We start from the raw sequence: 20,226 nt of genomic DNA, 5'->3' as shown, positions 1-20,226 counted from the left end.
AAGCAGGGGGATAATTTTCTCTTCATGCATTCTGCACCTCCTGTGATCATGTCACATTGTTTGCGAACAGATTCTGGTTATAGTCTAGGCTGAAGTACCATGCAGGATGGCAATTTCACATCAAAATTATCATTAAATGTATTTTTCCCACTTCCACCATTAATTTTTATTCATGTTCTTTGACCCTTTGAGGACATAAGATTTGAAAATTATGTAACTAGATATTGAGGTTGTACAAACTTGTTTTTAAATGTTTGTCCAGTACCTCTGAAGTACTGTAATTGTGATTTCTTTCCAAGAGTGCATGCATACTAGGAGTGTGCGAAACAGCAGATATTCATTCTGTTTTTGTTTTGAATTTCAGGTGACCCGTCCCTTCTGTTTTCGGAAAACATACAAAACTCCAGATCGCGAATTACAAATCCGAATGCACCTCCATCCTAATTTCCCAGAATCTTCCCAAAAATAAAATGGGGGGGGGGGGACAAAATTTGAAATGAAAAGAGAATGAATTTCAGCCTTTTCACATACCCCTAATCAGGCCCGTAGCCAGGATTTTGATTCGGGGGTGCTGAGTTTGATTCGTGGAGGGGGGGGGCTGAGTTTGATTCAAGGGGGGGTGAGGATCTACCCTAGCAAACCTTTTGTATCATTATCCCAATAGCCCCATGTATATGGGATATATTGAGCATGGTGATCAGATCATGATATGAATAAACATAACAGTTTAAATAATGTACCAATAAGGCCTTCTCACGGACCGCCCTGAGAATTTGGGGGGGGGGGAGGCTGAAGCCCCTCAGCCCCCCCCCCCCCCCCGGCTACATGTCTGCCCCTAATGTATACTGTACAGTAGAATTGAATTGCCATGGTTCAGTGCTATGGAATCCTGGGATTTTTAGTTTGGTGAGGCATCAGCACTCTTTGACAGAGAAAGCAAAAGACCTTGTAGAACAACAACTCCAAGGATTCCATAGCATTGAGCCATGGCAGTTAAAGTGTTGTCAATCTGCATTAATTCTACAATGTAGATGTGCCCCCCAGACATCTGGTGCATGATAAAACAATCAATGTACTGACTCCACACTATTTTGTTTGATGTGTTATCTTGAGTTACTTTCAGCATTTTCCCCATTTATGAAAATTGACAATGCCTTCAGCTTGACTTAGGTTCATTTCTATATTGGAACTAAATGATAGAGGTCCATCAGTGCTATTTTCAAGTTGTACACTGTCATTTGGTGAATCACATGGATGCAAATCTTAATGCATTTTGTTCTTCCACATATGAAAAAACAAAAAATTCCTTTCTAGGCACTATTTCATGACCTTTTGTGCGTTTTTGGCAATTTGCCTGGGGGGAAAAGATAATATTAAAGCCTTACCCTTTATATTCATTCACATATAAGTCTAGAAACCTTAGTCAGAAAATAAATCCCAAAACATAGGTTGTGTTATCCATGGGGCAATTTGAGTACTGTGCCTTTACTTTTGTTAATAAACTAACTATCCCCTTCTCTTATTTCAGTGGAAAATGGAAAGAGCCCAGTCTGTCCCGAGAGAATGAAAAATAAGTACCAGATTCTTCTACTTTCCCCACTATAGTACTAATTCTGGCCTTTTCCTAGACAAGTTTTATTCAATGCTTAGATCATAGGTCTTTCACACATAAAGCAATTTTCCTAGTCTGAACAGGGAAATGGCAGTGACGTCCAGAGGCAGCTGGCCCTCTGAAGGGTCACTGATGCTTTCCATTGTCCAGCAATATTAAAACCCATAATTTTGGCCCAAAACATGCTCTAGACATATTAAAGAGATTGCCATATATGAGTGTACAGTATATGGTATTTCATGAGTGTGTGTGTGTGTGTGCGCACACACACAAGTTCATAAACAGACTTTGCAAAGCAAACAAGCTATTAACTACAATATGGACTATTAGTGTTGAGCCTTTCCCCCTTTTCTTCTCACAAAACTCCTTCCAGATTGTCCATGGATTTTATTTTAATCCAAAAAGTAAAGCAATCTTAGTTGTCCATCTTTGTGTGTCAAGATACCTTTCCTTAATGAGGACAGGAGCATTGGTATGCATTCATTATATTGTTAGTGTAGGATGACAGTATCATTATGACATACTATGCTGGACATATTAAGGGGAAACCAGCGTGGTTTCAGTTGGTTGCCCCTGAAATAATGGAATTCTTTAGTACAAAACCACAGGATTAATACTAGGTCTCTGTATTTCAATCTTATACCAGTGTGTTGTTTGTGAGTGCTTGATAACACAGCCCAACCAAAAACAAAATTTTGGTGTATTGGTTTTTAAGTCTGTTCCTGGGGTTATTTGGGGCTCTGATTCAAGAAATTTCATTGGAAAGACTGCATCGGCTCCAGCTTCTTAGATATGGTTATCATGATTCTTTATGGTCGACCAGTGCTGAAAGGCAACGATTTCCCATATTCATCCTCAGAAGTATATCCTTTCCAGTACTAAAGCAGCTTGTGTCCTTTTTCCATTCGAAATGAGTCCTGTTCATTGTTCTGAGTAGGGTACATAATATGAAAGCGGAAATTTGCATTTTCTATGCTGATATTACTTTGTACCTGGGAATTCATAAAACCCCCTGAGTGGCATTTTTGTCCCTAGGCAATATTCTAATTATTTTTTTCTGGGGATTTCGAGTAGGCTGCCCTGGAGGCACAGGTGTCATTTTCTTGTTCAGAGCTTCTGTCTTTCTACTGAAAAACTCCAGGGTAAAGAGGAACACCATTGAAATCTTTTCCTTAGAACTGTGAATTCTTTCTGTGAACCTGTGTGGCATTATAATGACAAGGCATAATTCTGGGAATCATTTGGGGGAAAGACTGAAGCAAAATTACTCATGTATGCTCATTAGGACCATAGTTTTTTTTAAAAAAAAAAACCCTCAAGATTGAATTCTAATTACAATTTTATATAAACTAGTGACTAGTTACAACTTGTGCTAGCATCTACAGCATGATCATCTTATCTACAATAACAGCACAAGTCCAGGATATTTGGCTGATTACATCTCCCTGTGTGAACCTGCCCGGGTCCTGAGATTCCAGGAAGAAGCCCTTATCTCGGTCCCACCTCAATTTCAACTCAATTGGTGGGAATAAGAGAGCAGGCCTTCCTACAAGGTGGCTTCCCCTTGACTCCAAAACTCCCTTCTTCCCAAGGAAGCCAGAATGGTCTTTCTGACAACAGGTTGAAACATATTTTGTTCAGGCCAACTTTTAAAGAAGGTTGTTTTTACCCTTCTTTAAAAGTTTGGTCCAGATCCATCATCAGTGTTTGGATTCTCAGACTCTTTGTATGAAGGTGAACGACAACTCCCCCAAATCAAGGTGAATTTTCCCCAAAGACCTCAAGTGTTTTTTTTACTGGTCATGGGGGTTCTACATGCCAAGTTTGGTCCAATTCCACCTTTGGTGCAGTCCAAAGTGCTCAGGGGTATTTATTTATTTATTTATTTCACAGTTTTGTATACCGAGCTTCTCAACCTCGTTGAGGGACTCAGCCCGGTTTACAGCCATGGGTACTGTGTTCCAAGTTAGTTACAGGTCCATCGTTGGTGGAATTCAGAGTGCTCTTAGATTGCAGGCAAACTATTCCTCCCAGTACCTACAACTCCTATAAATCATGGTGAAGTCTCCCCAAACCTCTCCAGTATGTTCAGTTGCTGTTTGCTGTGCGCTATAGAAAAGAATAGGAAAGGGTTAAGGGAGAAGTGGACGGGATCATGCAAATTCCACACCAATGGAGACAGTAAGAAACACTGGGATGTCTGTGATGGAGGAAACACATAAAATCTAGGATGAAATTGTCCCCATATGAAATCTAGGATGAAATTGTCCCCATTTGGGTGGTGGGCAGGATTGTGTTTGTGGAGAACATTGGCTGGGCTCTTTGATATGTTCATGGTGCTCACTATAATCTTCAGTGTCATTGGAAGGATGGCCTTTAGTGTCTCCTGAGTAGTGGGAACTATAGCTGTTTGTGGAGGCAGGAGCATGTCTGTGTAAGTGGACACACCAGCCACACACACACATATTTTTCACTTTTATTATGTGTATAGATTTGCATATTTTTAGGGTTTAAATGGTATTGGATTGGTTTTACTGTAATCCACTTTCAGTCTTTTTCTTTGAGAGAAAAGTGGGGTATAAATAAAAAATAGTAGTATTTATTTATTTATTTACGATATTTCTATCCCGCCTTTCTCAAGCCTGAAGGCGGCTTACAAATTGTCAGCCATTTGATATTCCAACCCACAATATACAATTCAAACATTTAAAACAACATTATAAAATCAATACAAAAACCTTTAAAACCATATAATAACCAATGTCTTCCTGTTAAAAACAACAAGAGCAACAACAACAACTATAGTTTCACTTACTCATGCTCCAAAAAGTATTCTCCTATCCCAGAAATGTTTTAGGGACAGCACTATGATGGCCAAAAGCAAGGAAGAGCTGAGGAGCCTTCTAATCAAGGTGAAAGAAGAAAGCGCAAAAGCTGGGATGCAGCTAAACATAAAAAAAAAAACCAAGATTACGGCAACAAGAATTATTGCTAACTGGGAAATAGAGGGAGAAAACGTGGAAGCAGTGACAGACTTTGTATTTCTAGGTGCAAAGATTACTGCAGATGCAGAACAACGTTTCAAGTTTTAAATAACAATTTAAAACCCCCTATTTTATCACCCCCTTTTCAGTGTTCAGAAGCAAGGTACTGGAGAAACTCTTTCCCATTCCTCCTGGTGTGGTTTCTTCAAGTGTGGAGGCAAGTACTGTTCCAAAAGCTCCAGCTTCAGATCAAGAAGGCTCTGAGAATACAGCAGCTCTATCAGGCTACTCCAGTTTACCAGGTAATACAGTTTGCAGATTGAGAGAATTTGTGGCTTCCGTTCAGCTGTTGTATAGATTATTGTGTGTCTGTGTGAGTATGGCATACTTAGAATGAGGTAGTGAAACTGGCACAATAAGGCAAATTGCTTTCAGTAGAGAAGAAGTAAATGGATAAGAAAATACAGCATTGTACCTTTCTTTGTGCTGGGTTTCTGTACTGAATTGAATTTCACTACTATATTATGTGTTCGGTTTTTCCCCAACCTAACTGTACATTTTCTTGTTTGAAACATTCAGCCAACATCCATCTAATTAAGAATCAAAAGTCACTTTTAACAATTTGCCATTAAAATAATGTATCTGGAAGCTGTGAAAATGAAGTCTTGAAAGTACAGATTAATTATTTCTTTTAGAATTCAGTTAAGAAAAATCAGCAGGGTGCGTCTTTCTTCTGCTGCTTTGCTCATATGGAAGGAAAGAAGTACATTTTGGTATTGCTGTTGTCTTAGGATGCTTCTGCACTGTCATAGAATCCAGATTATCAAAGCATATAATTCACATTATCTGTTTTGAACTGGATTATGAGTCTACACTGCCATATAATCCAGTTCAAAGCAGATAATCTGGATTTAATATGGCTGTGTAGAAGGGGCCTTAGGGCCTTTCTACACTGTCATATATCCCAGGGCCCTTCCACACAGCTGAATAAAATCCCACATTATCTGCTTTGAACTCGAATATAGGGCAGTGTGGACTCAGATAACCCAGTACAAAGCAGATATTGTGGTCTTCTGCCTTGTTATTATGAGTTATATGGCTGTGTGGAAGGGCCCCCAGATTATCAAGGCAGAACAATCCCACAATATCTGTTTTAAACTAGGTTATCTGAGTCCACACTACCATATATCCTGGTTCAAAGCAGTTAATGTGGGATTTTATTCAGCTGTGTGGAAGGGTCCTAAGACTTCGATTACATTTGAATTTTCACACGTTCTTATTAAAAATTCTTTTGCTTGTCTCTATTAGAAGGTGGTTTTTAAAAAACCGAATACTTTGATTTGTGGATTCAGTGTCAGTGATACACTGCCAAGCAAGGCAAATATTGCCGATGCATATTCATGAGGAATTTTTTGGCAGTGTAATAAATGGAATAAACAACTTTTGCAGACTGATTAAACAATTCATTTTAGCAGTTAATTACTATGACAAGAAGGAGCAACAGACTGTAATTATTTCATTGTAGAGTAGAATATGACATTTTAAATGCCTTTCCTTCAAGAATTTGTATTCTGTTGACTGCTTATATTAACATGGAATAATTGTCAATAAGATGGTGGATTGTTCATGATGTTCTAGGTCAACAAACTGCTGCTTTCAATGCCCAGTTTTTGTTGGGCCTCCATCTCTTCCCAAATGTTCTCAAACAGTCTTTGCTAGATTGTTTTATCTGACTAATTCTATGGTGTCTTCTCTAGATGGTATCAAAGAAACCATAGCAACCTGTATTTCTCCATTTGACATCTACAAAAATATAGAATAGGTTTTGCTACCTTCTACTCTTTCTTTTTCTTCTTCAGTACACCATAGAATTAGTCAGATAAAAACAATATCCTCAGTATGTATTCTGAAGATCCACATATTAGTAGAAGTATCAAATAAATCATCCCTTAAGATAAATGCTTGACTTCTTGTTTGTTATGAAAAGTAGTTCACATAACAGCAGCAAACCTTTGGCTAATAGGATTAGAAGATAAAAACAATATTGGAAAAGAAGTGCAGCACAAAACCACATATTGGGAAGACAGAGGTTGCCTACAAATAATTTATTTTAAATCCCTTTCAACACAGTGCATTCATAAATGCTGAGTATTCAGGCTGTGCTCTACAATCAAGTGCTATACAATCTTTTTAAAAGGTGGTAATACATTCCCTGGGTGCTAGATAGAAGCCCCCAATGCAATAAATGAAGCAAGAAGCTTTTTAACTACTCATTAATGGCTTGGAATAGTAATTCCTAATCTCTATCCAGGATACATAGTTGTTTCGCCAAAGCAGAAATATTGTTGTGTGACTGTATCCCACAAAAATACAGAGGTTATCTTCATGGTCTCTGTGAATGCACACCAATGGGTGAACTGCATCGCGCAATGCAATTCCAAGAAACATTTTGAGCCCATGGATTCCTGCACTTTTCATCTCCTGTGATAGAAAACTGTCTTCTTGGTGGCAGTTACAGCACATAGGGGCTGTGAGCTTGCTGTGCTTTAAAATGATCAACCTTACCTCCATTTCTATGATGCCAAAGTCGTTTTGAGACCTGACATTTCTTTCCAATCTAAGGTGGTTTCCCATTTTCACCTGAACAAAGACATTGTGTTACCTGCCTTTCCTCCGATCTTCTTCCTCAGAGCTTGAAAGAAAGTTGCCTTCTCTTGATGTCAGGTAGGCCCTGTCCTGCTGCCTCCATTGGCTATCTCACTTCTGTCAGACACCTACATTGTTTGAGGCACACACTCTAATGAAGTTTGGGCTCCTAATTTTGACCACAAAACTGTCCAAAGGGGTCACAAATGCTCTTCACCTAACCTACAATCTGGCAGGGGTACCTGCCTCAAAGACCATTAGGAGTCATTCCATGAGGTCGACTTTGGCCTTGGCTGCTTTCTTTAAGGGAGTCTCCTAGCAAGACATTTGTTGGGCTGCAACCTGGTCCCAACCCTCCACCTTTGCACCCCACTATAGGGTGGACTCGGCATCTAAAGGGATATTTCCTTTGGTCAAGTTGTCTTGTTCTCTTGCATTGCCTGACTTCAATTTACTGTTGTATGTCATTCAGTGTTTAAGTCATGTGCCTTATGGGGCTGCCCCATCTCCAGGATTACCCTATATTTGTTGGTTTATACAACTACAGCATCTACCTCCTGATAGTGCCCTTTCCTCTTGGGCAGCTGTTTGAAATCTATAGCTTTACATGCTTTAATATATGCCTTCTTAAGGTTGTGACACTTCACATGTTATACTTGTGTGTCCTATTGCCTTAGTGCCTATTCCCACTAACAAAGACACATGGTGCTGCTTGTTTTTCATTTGATGAAGCCTTTATTATGATATTCAAGAGTGAAATGCTTACTTTTTAATACTTCATACTTTATAAGTCCAGGGATGGGCTGTAAAGCTTTTATTTACATTGAAATGTTTTCTTTACAATTTTACATGTCTGGGTTTGGTCAGTAAACCTCTTCTTATTTGACATTCTTGCCTGTAACTCTTCGTGACCACTCAGCTGTGTTACCCTCCTCCTGTGCGTTAGCTCGCCACTCTCCCATAAGTGTGCATTCACAGAGACCACGAAGAAGAAACACAGGTTGCTTACCTGTAACTGTAGTTCTTTGAATAGTCTTCTGTGAATTCATACCACACCTACCTGCCTTCCCTAATTACCATGCCTCTCACATGTGTACCTATGTTTCCACGGAAATTGAACTGAAGCAATGGCGTACATACATGATATACCAGGCATGGGCAAACTTCAGCCCTCTGGGTGTTTTGGACTTCAACTCCCACAATTCCTAATATCCGGTAGATTGTTAGAAACTGTGAGAGTTGGTCCAAAACACCCGTGTATGTGTGTGTGCAAAGATTGTCCATGTCTGTTATATACTATCAGAATGCTATCAGTGGACACAGTTATCATCAAAAAAATATCCTTTAGAGCTCTAGAAGGTTCCAGATTGCACTGCACGAGCGCAGTTAACTCATTGGTGTGAAATCACAGAAGACCACTCAAAGAACTACAGTTACATATAAGCAACCTGTTTATGGGCTTCTGAACGCCTTGGCTTAAAATCTTTCTAAGCATAAAAGCTTCCAGTATTTTCAGAAAGGGTACAGTACGTTTGAGGATTCTAGTATTTCCCAAGACCATTTGCAAATTCTTTTTAGTTCATGAGTGAAAGATTCTGCTAGAGACTCTGATGACATATATAAGAATTTCTCCAAAGCAAAAGTTATTTCTTCCAATAGATTATGACATCTTGAAGAACTTTCACATTTATTTCTCATTAATTCCAGCACTGATTAACACCTCATTATTAATCAACAGTGGTAGGAGAAATCAGCCCCAAGACTCTGCAGTTCAGGGGGTTTAGCATGAATTTAAAGAAACGAATTTACCAAATAGTTCCAATTAATTTTAACTTTATGTCTGTCTCTTCAGAATGCATGATTAATCAGTTTATATCTCATGGTGTTATTTCTCTGTTTCCTTTATTGACCTCTAAAAGTGAAGACTTTATCTTAGCTTCTGGAGAGAGAGAGAGAGAAAGTTTGTTTTAGCACTATTATTTTTATCATCATCGTCATTGAAGGCATGCAATGGAATGACCATTAAAGAGTTAGCCTCCTATAATGTCCTTATTTCTATTGCTGAAGAAAAAGTTTTAGATTTCTCATTAGGCTCAGTAGGAGTCCATTATCGTATAGTCAGGAATCTGGTTTCTGTGTGTAGAAACCTGGTAAAGTGACGACCTGTGGGAAACCATCATTTTGAGAGTAGATGTTCCTTGAACTATGTTGAACTTCTCAGTAGTTAGGATGTAAAACCCACGAGATAATAGTAAAATGCATTTTGACAACGGTAGCCATGTTCCTGTAAAGATTCCTTTAAAAGCCTTTGTAAAATGCACTATAATTGCATTTGAGTGCTGATTCTCCTTCTACTCTTCCACAAGGTGATTGCAAGAAGATTTCTGTTTAACAAAATTATTCTGTATATTATTGCAAAGTTCCTGTGTGTTTTTTTGTAGAAGTCGAGAGTGTATTGTCATTTGTGGAAGAATTATTATCACTTGCATTATTGAATGTTGGGAAAAGACACACGTAGCTGAGCTGGAGATCAGTTGCTATTGATTAGATACTGAGGATGTATCCATATTATAGTCTTTTCATAACCTTTGTGAGGTGAGAGGCTTAGTCCTTTAATCATGTAGATGAGAAAGAAAAAATATCCCTGAATTCTGGAAAAATGTACATCTGCAAGTGGTCTTAATCAGAACATACAGGTTGAGTATCCCTTATCTAAAATGCTTGGGACCAGAAATATTCTATCTATTTATTTATTTATTTATTTATTTATTGGGGTGGGAGTACTTGCACATACATAATGGAGATACCTTGGATATGGGACCTAAGTCTAAACATCAAATTCAGGTTTGCTTCATATACAAGCAGTCCCTATGTTACAAACAATGCCTTGGTAAGAACGGGGGTAAGACAACAGGAAGTGAGACTGTTCTCATGGGAAAAAGGAGGTCTCCACTGATGCTTTATCACCAATCCTTGTTTCCACAACAAGACTTTTTTTTCAAAATTCAATTATCACAGGTACGGAAAGTGAGCTGACAGGAGCACAGACAGCAAAATAAATTTCACCTGGGTGTTAACCCTTCCCTATGTTATCCAAAGCTTTAAAAATGTGTGTTGGGGGGAGGGGGAGGGGGGAGTTACACTTTAAAAAATGTCCCTGTTCCAACTTACATACAGATTCAATTTAAGAATAAATGTACAGAACTTAGGGACTGCTTGTATACCTTGTACCTATTGCTTGAAGGTAATTTTTTGCAAAATAGTTTTATAAATGAAACAAAGTTGATGTATATTGAAATATCAAGAAACTGTTTCAGCCACCTATGTGCACACTTTTGTATTTTGGAATAGTTCAGTTATCTGGGTAAGGGATATTCAGTGGAATACAACAGTCTCTTCCATATGGAACGGTTGTGTAGTTGATGAGTAACTGTTAGTTGAGTTTCTTGTCCTATTTGAGAAAACATATTTCTCCCTATTTGTGCAGTCTTAAGGCAGTGGAGGCAAACTTGAATGCATTAGGAGTGTAAAGTTTTTCTTTTTTCATACTTGCTCTTTCTGTATGATTCCCTATCTTTGAAAATGTTTACTAACTTAGATTTGGCTGAGGCTTTTCCAGATCTGGGAAAATGTGACAGAGATCCTTGTTACTTCCAGGACCACATTCACAGATGATGCAAAGTAGGGATGTATGTTTAAATATATGAGGGTTGAATGAAAAGTAATGTCTCCACCTTCATAACTCCTCAACAGATGGCAGTGCTGGTATGCAGCAGGTACTGCCTTGTTCAGTAGATTCTCTTTTACAGTTCCATTTTGGCGGGAAGCCTTAGCATTGAACGGTTGTGTTGTTAAAGTGCGAAGTATGGAACCCTGCGCAGACGGTTGGTCAATGCGACTTAAGCTACGTGCAGTCATTGAATTCTCGACAGCAGAAGGTGTCACCCCAAAGGAGATTTATCAGAGAATGTAAGCTGTTTATGGTAATTGTGTAGATGTGAGTATTGTGCGTCATTGGGTGAGTAAATTTAAAGATGTTGAGGTGACACCTTCTGCTGTCAAGAATTCAATGACTGTCCATTGCTGAAGTTGCATTGACTGACTGTCTGTGCAGGGTTTTATACTTCACACTTTAACAACACAACCCTTCAATGCTAAGTCTTCCCAACAAAATGGAACTGTAGAGGAGAGTCTACTGAACAAGCCAGTACCTGCCGCATAGCAGTACTACCATCTGTTGAGAAGTTACAAAGGTGGAGGCATTACTTTTCATTCAACCCTCGTATTCCAGCTTTAAAAGAATGAAGAATTTCAGAGGTTTTCTCCTTGCTGAGTTTATGTAGGTTCTTGCCCCTTTTTTGTGTTTCGAAACTCTTTTCATGAAAATTCTATTCCTAAAAAGAAACAAGGAGGGCCCTACCATGCACAAAATACACTATTCTCCGTGAAAATGGGTGTTTTGTTTAAGGACAACATTTTTGCACAAACAAAATGTATCAGTCCCAAAGTGTAGAAATCTCATGATGAGATTGGTTTTTTGGACAAAGTGTGGCAGTGCATTGAGACATCCATCCCTGTTTTGTACAAAAACATTTTCATTCTCTCAGTTCTAATAATCAAACAAATGTTGTAGCAAAAATTATGGACTTTTTGCTTTTATTTTCTAGATAAAAAGAATGACATTTTGACTCCAAGGAAAATTTACACAGTAACTCCTCCTCCTGAAGATTATGTACCACCTGCTAATGCCGAAACCAGTATTGAACATTCAGAGAGTGATGATCATGAAGCGGATTTTCCAGGTGAAAAACAGTGTTACAGTATTGTTGTTGTTCTTGATTTTGTTCTTATTCAGCACTTGAAACTAAACACACTGTTTGAGGATTTGTAGAGTTATACTGGTTTTCAGGAGCACGGAGTATTGGATGGAACAATGGTATTGCCCCATACAGAAAGGGAGAGATGAAAGCAGGCATTTCGCTGGAAGCCTGGGGGCAGAGAACCATGTTGCTTTTCTTTTACTTTTAAAAGTACCATATAGCAATGGCATTATATAAATAAATGTTGGTTGTAGTGATTGTGATGATGGTGTTTATGACAACAATTCTGAGCCAAGCAGTACGCCTCCTAAGATTTTAGCAAACAGTTATTTAGGTATTCTCTAAAACTTTTCTGCCAAAAGTGGGAAAATATCTGAAATGCTTGGGGTCAAAGGTGTTTTGGGTTTAATTTTTTGTTCCAGATTTTATAATACCTGTAGGAATAGGTGTACAATGAGGTATCTTGGCTGTATGACCAAAGTCTAAACACAAACTTCATTTATGTTTCTAATATATCTTATACAGAAAGCCTGGAAGTGATTTTGCATGCTATGTTTTAAAAAATAATTCTGTGCATGAAACAAAGTTTGTGTACATTGAACCATCAGAAAACAAAGATGTCACTATTCACCATCCCCGTTTTGGATTACAGGAATGCTCAACCTGCATGTGACAAAAACAAATTGTCAAATTTGTTCAAATACTAATGTTGTCCCAAATGCAGTTATTTGGATATCTGAGCTGTTAACATCTGTGAAACCAAAGGAACTGGTTATCTCCCTGATAAACAAGATGGCATGTATATAATACATGCACGTTTGACGGGGGGTGGGGGTGGATTTTTAAAACATTTTGTAACATTTTTAATTTCCTTTAAAAGAGACCCATTTTTCTGTGGGGGGGGAGTGCTATTTTGTTCTAAATGCATTGTACAACAAAGTACAATACTCTTCCTACATTTTTTGTGGTCTTCAACAGTTATAAAGATTGGAGACTAAATGCTTGGAGTGCATCACATCAAATTGTCACTATATGTTCATGCAAGTAAAGATAAAGATGGCAGTACTGGTATGTGGCAGGTACTGGCTTGTTCAGTAGATGCTGACATTAAGTTTAGTCGTGTCCAACTCTGGAGGGTAGTGATCTTCATTACTAAGCCAAAGAGCCGACGTTGTCCGTAGACGCCTCCGAGATTATATAGCCGGCATGACTGCATGGAATGCTGTTACTTTTCTGCTGAAGCGTTTCCTATTGATCTATTCACCTTTGCATGTTTTCGAACTGATAGTTTAGCAGAAGCTGGGCCTAACAGTGGGAGCTCCCCCTGCTCCCCAGATTCGAACAGCCAACCTTTCGATCAGCAAGTTCAGCAGCTCAGCAGTTTAACCCACTGTGCCACTAGGTGGCCCCTGTTAGTGCAAGAGACCATCTCTCTCGTGTAAGCTTTCTCCTTAATATAATAACTTTATAGACACATGAAGATCCTAATAGCTTTTATGATAAACAGATAACAAGTGATCAAACATATAGATGGTCTGTGTTCAAAAACGGAGGAAAATTCATGTGGGCCTGCAGCACTTTAGACTTTTGTGTATCTTGTAGAATTACAAGATATAATTGCATCAAATCAAAATCATAAAACTATATGCCCATTACAGTAGAGTCTCGCTTATCCAACATAAATGGGCCAGCAGAACGTTGGATAAGCGAAAATGTTGGATAATAAGGAGGGATTAAAGAAAAACCTATTAAATGTCAAATTACGTTATGATTTTACAAATTAAGCACCAAAATATCATGTTTTACAACAAATTGACAGAAAAAGCAGTTCAATACATAGTAACGTAGTAATTACTGTATTTACGAATTTTGCACCAAAACATCGCAATGTATTGAAACAGCTGTGGATCTGGGCAGGAGGGAGACTGCGTTGGATAATACAGAATGTTGGATGAGCAAAGGTTGGATAAGCACACAGAATTTCCATTTTTCTGAGTTCAACATTTTTAATTTTGTCAGTGGCCTATAAGTAATTTTGAACATTCAGTTACACTGATGACAGTCTAAGAAATGCACTGTCACAAATCCATTTAGCTGACTTCTTGACTCCTGGTTTTAAGTATTTCTTCAATACTTTGTAAAATATAATCTTTATAGCACAGAATTGTTTTTAAATGTTGTCAAATCCTTTTAATTCTTGTTAATCGAAGCCAACTGCTGATCTTATTTTTAGTATTTTTGTAAATTTTAAATTGTTTGCTTAACTTGAGAATAATATTGATAAGGATGGAACTGTATGCATAAGATTGGAGATTTTTGGTGTGTGGCAGAGAGAGAAAAGAGGAGGCAGATTAAGAAAGAGCAAGTGTGAGAGAAATAGTCTAGAACTGTAATTCCAAACTGGATATGCCATGTTCTTTTTTATTTAACTGTGCTGCTCCTAAATAGAAAGAGATTCGTACATAATGAAAAATAGCTTGCAGTGTCATTCATTTGTATTGTTAAATGGCCTGATCTGACAGGAGCAAAACGAATGTATTCTCTGAATTTTAATAATAAGACACATTCACTTTATAAAAGCATGATGTTTATGTCTGTTTATTGCTCCAGTGCATAGTGACTACTGTCCATTGTCAGGAAGACTTGCTTAAATTTCTGTTCATTTCAATAGAAAATATATTTAGGCTATGTAATAGCAACTTTCCCCCAATTTGTTGCAAGCAAGCAAATTTAAATAGAAGTTTATTTCTTACAGCAGGATCTCTTTTTTATTAGAATGAAGGGACACAATATACACATGGAAAAAGAAATATTTTGTTTCACTTGAACTGTGGACTATATGTTGAGTATCTCAGGACATATTTAGCTAAAGCAGGAAAACGTAGGAAGGAGGGGAATTAAGCAAAGCCATGTGTCATTGAGACTCACTCAGGAAACAATAAGATAATTATGGGGAGAAGCAGTAAGAAAACACAAGTAAATATTCAGTCAGTTAATACTCCGGTGATAAAGTCACAGCTTTCAAAATTTGTTGGAAGTACTTAAGGCTTACAGGTAGAACAAAATTTGTCAGTCGTAAAATATGTCAGGTTAAGACTTAAGGTATCACATTTTTCTGTTCATTATTCCTTCCCCATTCTGTATGGATGGGTGTTTTATAGCCTAGGAAGAATGAAAAGGACTAATTTATGACAAACTTGTCTAAATGGAGACCAAAGAAGAAAAGGAACAATAAAAGTTTAGCTATTGGAATATATTCCAGCATAAATCCTCTTCTAAAAGCTTTCAAGCTTCTTCATTTCCAGTAGACTGTGTAGAATTATATTTAATTGCTCATTTTTTCTGTAGTTCTTTGAATATACATATTTTTGAGTGGACGTAATTACAAGTAAGGGCGCACTTACACAGACACCAAAATCTGGGGCCAGTCTGAAGCATTTCTACTTTGCACCAGCCCCAGATCCCTTGGAGATGTTAGGAGTATTGGGAACAAAATCTCCATCATTCATTTGGCCTGAACCCATTTTGACCCTCCTGGATGGTCACTCTTAAATGGTGGAAAACTCCAGAGAGCTGTTGGCAGTCGTCTGTCATCTATTCTGACATCACAGTGTAGGGAAAGGGAATGGCAGCGTTGGGTCATGTGGACAATGGACTGGTTCAAATTACAGCTCGTCCTTCTGTCCACATTAAGCCTAGAGTACAGGACAGCTCCAGATGATATCAAAATCATGGATCATTCTTTGACTTCTAATCTAGAGTGAAACCAGTTTTACCCTGTGGAACCAATAGGAATTTCCTGGATGTTCAGTGTAGATAAGCCCTTAATGTTTTTATCAATAAAAAGCCTTTTCCCATAAGTAAGCCTCACCACTCAGTTTTATTTGAGACCAAATTCTTTATAATGTTGCTTCTTTCTTTTACCATCCAGGACAAAAATTGACCAGGAGCCTCAAACTTCCCTTTCTTTCCCATCACAACATTCGTTTTCCAGAAGTACTCAAGTTCCAAGCCAGATTTAGTGGCAGTGGTACCTAGGTTATGTTTTCAGGAGTCCTTATTTGTCATCACATAGCAATTTGCTGGTATGCACTGATTGATTGGTCCTGTTCCACGCTGTAGTGCTAAACAAACATGATGCTTCCGTCTCTAGTTGAGTTTATCATCTTGTCTGGCAGCAGGAAACAGTTATGTCTTCTTTTTTCCTTGTCCAGAAAAAAAATCCAAAAGCAAACTCTGGATTCTTTTGTTATTGTTTTTTTTTCTTTTTTGGAAAAGAGCAAAAAAGTAAAGTTGCCAGATGACACAATAAATTAGCCATGGAATAAATCAAGATCCCCATAGTTTGTTTAGTCTCTCCCTCTGCATGTGGATCTAGTCCAACAACATGTACCAGCAAAAGTGGTAAACTAATATTCTTGGAGATCCATATTGTCCTGTGTCATAGACAGCCATATCTCGTTATGACTACCAGGTGAGCTAAACTTATTTCTGTTACATATAGTAAGAACCGTTGAAGGGCCATCTTACTTACAGGCAAGGGAAAAGTGGTCCACATAAGAATCTTCTAGGTCCTCCAAATGATATTGTGGCAGGCTTACCTCAGATCCCACCTAGCAAATTCCTTGAAAGGATACATCTAGATCTTCCAGGGCAACAAGGGTATGCTGAGAGTAGGAGTCAGATAATTTAATCCCATATGTTCATAGTCACAATTTCAGGTGACTGTGATCAAACCCAGGAACATACCCTTCATGCATACAGGGAGATCTTACTGTACAGAGTTGCATGAGATTAAGCCTTAGGAGAATGGGTATGTCAGATAAATGTAACCAGATACTCAGAAACTCATAGACATTTCTAAAGCTTCCCTATAGAAAATAATTTATGTTGTAGTGTTTATGCATCAGAAGCATATCTATTTTTTTAAGAAATGTGTCTGTACAGAGTTCTGTTTTGAACAATCATAGGAAATGTGAAGGATATATTCTTCCAGTCTTACTGCTCCCCCGCCCACCACATCAACTTCTTGCTCAAACTCTGTTCAGTTACTTTCCCCTTTACTTGAATATATGTTTAAGATTATAGCTTAGTATAATTAGCAGGGCACAGGATGAGCAAGATGTTTGGACATGAGCACTCAAAAGCTAGATCCTGTTTTGTAAAAACCTGTGATTTATAGCAACTCCAGTGCACTATACTGAAATAAGAGCAATAAAATAGTCCTACAAAATGATTGGGTAAACTGTGGACATGGTTAGACGACTTCGGAAAATACAGGTTTCCGGATGAAATAGGTTAAAACATAGGGTTATGGAAACATCACATCTCATTTTCTTTTAAAAAGAAACTGAAATAGCTGTTTTGATAACATCCTTTGCAAACATTTTGGTAGCCGATCTTTTTCTCAAGGGCTCTAACTTGATATTTGGGCCATAGATGAATTGCCATCCATCAACATCCAGTAGCTAATTTAATGACTTCATTGCTTTAAAGAGTTTAATTTTGAACTCTGATTCATTTAGTGTATTTTTATTATCTATTCATCTAAAAATATTTCTTTAGGTATAATGTCTTAAGACACACCATCGGATTTAGAAAGAAATAGAGTGAAAGCATCAATGGGGACACAATATTAGTCATGTTCTCACTTTATAATGGTATAATGAAACATTGCTTCATAGAAGTAGTATTTTGAAGTCTTAGAAATCTATACTTGTACCTCTCATGTAAATTTGGGCTTAATGGATAGCTAACAATAAAATTATCAGTACTGTATAAGCCAGTGAAAGTCTTCCTTCAATTTTAGTCTCTCTCCTCTGGTGAATGCACATGGTGCCTGAACATTGAATTCAGATCCAATAGGTTCTGCCTCAGAACAATTTTCTCTTCATTCTGCTGGGTTCATCCAATCCTCAAGATAAGCTTTGGAAGGGCTGCAGAGATCAGTGAAAAATGGAATGCCTGAACCATGTTTGCTGCTAAGGGAAAGTTGCCATGTCAGGGTTATTGGTGTTCATAGTTCTCTGCCTTCTTCATTGAACAGCTGGATCTGGTGACATATTGTGTTCCTTGGGTTCGATTACCATGCTTCTAAAGATGTAGTTTCCAGATTCTTTCTACTCAAGCAACTCCTCAGCATGATCTAGAGTTTAAAGAAAACATACTTGTGATACTGTGGCATATTGTAGATAACCCCTTCCATATGCTAGTTACATCATCAGTGGAATCACAGTTGTTGAAAGTCCCATCACCAGTGGCATTTCAATTAGATATATGGAGAGATATGCATTGAAAATGCATTCCTGAGCATAATGTATCAACATGGAAATTCACCCTAATACAGTAAACTGTTCTGACATGTTTTAAGAACACAGTGTTCTCACTCTTGTGAGTCTGAAACCATTAGCCTATTTCCAGTTAATTGTAAAGGTTTTTTTGAACTCCTGTATGTTTCTCATTGATAAACTCTTATATATAGAACCCTTTAGAGTTGTACTGATTAACTTTGCTGGTGTCAGAGACTTAATTTGATGTAACAGTATTCATTAAATCAATGGATAAGTAACATTTCTTCTCCATCTGGAAGCTTTTTCTTGTTAAAGATTATTTTGGAATTCATTGTTAGTGGATATTTTATTATGAAGGATTTTATAGTGTAATCAGATGTAAATTGTTATATCTCTGCAAAATATGCTTTTTCCTGTTCCTTCTGTCCATTAACAGAATGCTGTTTTCCAGTCTTAAACCTTCTGAATATTCAGGAGTGTTCCTCCTCCACTTCCCATTCTCATATCATTTATCCTTACATTCTTAAAGCACTCAGTTATTTCTGTTAGGTGGTGATTTTCTTCTTCCTATAATTTGATTCATCCTTTCCCAATGTCTGAATGCCATAAACGGAGTGTTGAATGTGCATCTTTGGGCATTTAAACAAGACTGTTCCAATTATGTATACTAAGCTCAGACAATTACTATGAATGCTTAGTTTATTTACCAGCCATGTACTCTGTGCAGCATGTAGGGGAGCAGTTGTGCCATCCTTGCCTAAAGACTTTGGTTGGCCAGTTGTATAAATGGAATGTGCTTAGATTAGAAATATTTTTTAATAATGTGAACAATCCTATATTTAAGACCTAGTCTCTCTTGGCAGGAAAGTTAATGATAGAATAGCTCAAAGGAGCCAAGAGATGAGAGTGTTACCGGAGGGACTGTGGACTTTCCGCTACCTGAACATTCTTAAAAATAGATTCTAAATAGTAGCTAAAATGTGAATATTGTAATATTTCATACTAGCACATTAAATCAGTGAAGTCTAAATATTGTTATTGCTGTTCTTCATAATGTTCTGTGAAATCCCAGAATGAAAGAGCAGTTTTCCATTAAATGAAAGGTTAGGGATAAAGGAATAAACCTTATTTCAAATGTGATTATATATATACACACACACACACACACACACACACTATTAAAAGCAAATAAATAGTTCCAAAATAGAACAAGCCAGGCATTTGGGGAAAGAAAATCTTATTTTGTACTCAGTAATAATATTTGTTGTACAGCTCATCTGTACAACACTTCAGTTACAACTAATGTCATAACCATTCTGTAGCAGTGGGAGTCACAAAGGTGTTGCTATGTTCTGCTAAGCAAGTTCCCGATTCAGTTAACAAATTGACAATCATTTTCTTAACACTGTCATCAGTGACATCTGGTAGATAATTCAATAGCACTGACACTCCTGATACTGTGTAAAGGTTGATGAGGAGCAGAGAAACCTTGTACAAGAGTGAGTGAAGATAACAGTTGTTACAGAGCAGAGTTTGGAGATGCAGGAGGACAAGCAATTCAGTGCAATTAGCAAAATGTCCTTCAAGATGATCAAAGAACCAGAGTCACAGTGGAGCTTCATGGAGCTAGAGAGGAGCCCATCATATCTGGTACATGCATATGGCAGTCAACTTCTGGGAATTTGCATAACCAGAAGTGGGTTGTGAAAAGAGGGAGTACAAATGGCAAAAATTGTCTAGCTTGTACACATCAGAGAACTGAATGCATGAAGAAGGGAATGGCTGTTGGTTCACATATTTACACTCACATGCACAAAGACTATGATTATGACATATGTTGAAAACTTCTGAAATATGCAGAAGTCTTCTAAACC

The 20,226-nt window shown here is 37.8% G+C and overlaps 1 protein-coding gene across 2 annotated transcripts in view; it reads left to right on the top strand.

Moving 5' to 3' along the window:
* The window catches only part of ERICH1 (glutamate rich 1), an 80,026-nt gene that overhangs the window by 12,920 nt on the left and 46,880 nt on the right, over positions 1 to 20,226 (top strand). For both annotated transcript variants that reach the window (XM_067468241.1, XM_060752717.2), the window contains exons 2-3: positions 4,746 to 4,898; positions 11,910 to 12,044. In XM_067468241.1, the coding sequence (XP_067324342.1) occupies positions 4,746 to 4,898; positions 11,910 to 12,044 (288 nt within the window). The remainder of the gene's footprint in view (positions 1 to 4,745; positions 4,899 to 11,909; positions 12,045 to 20,226) is intronic.

This window comes from Anolis sagrei, chromosome 1 (genome assembly GCF_037176765.1).
Source record: "Anolis sagrei isolate rAnoSag1 chromosome 1, rAnoSag1.mat, whole genome shotgun sequence".
NCBI classification, from domain to species: Eukaryota; Metazoa; Chordata; class Lepidosauria; order Squamata; family Dactyloidae; genus Anolis; species Anolis sagrei.
The sequence above is the reverse complement of the archived record's forward strand: the minus strand, read 5'-3'. Positions and strand labels throughout refer to the sequence as shown.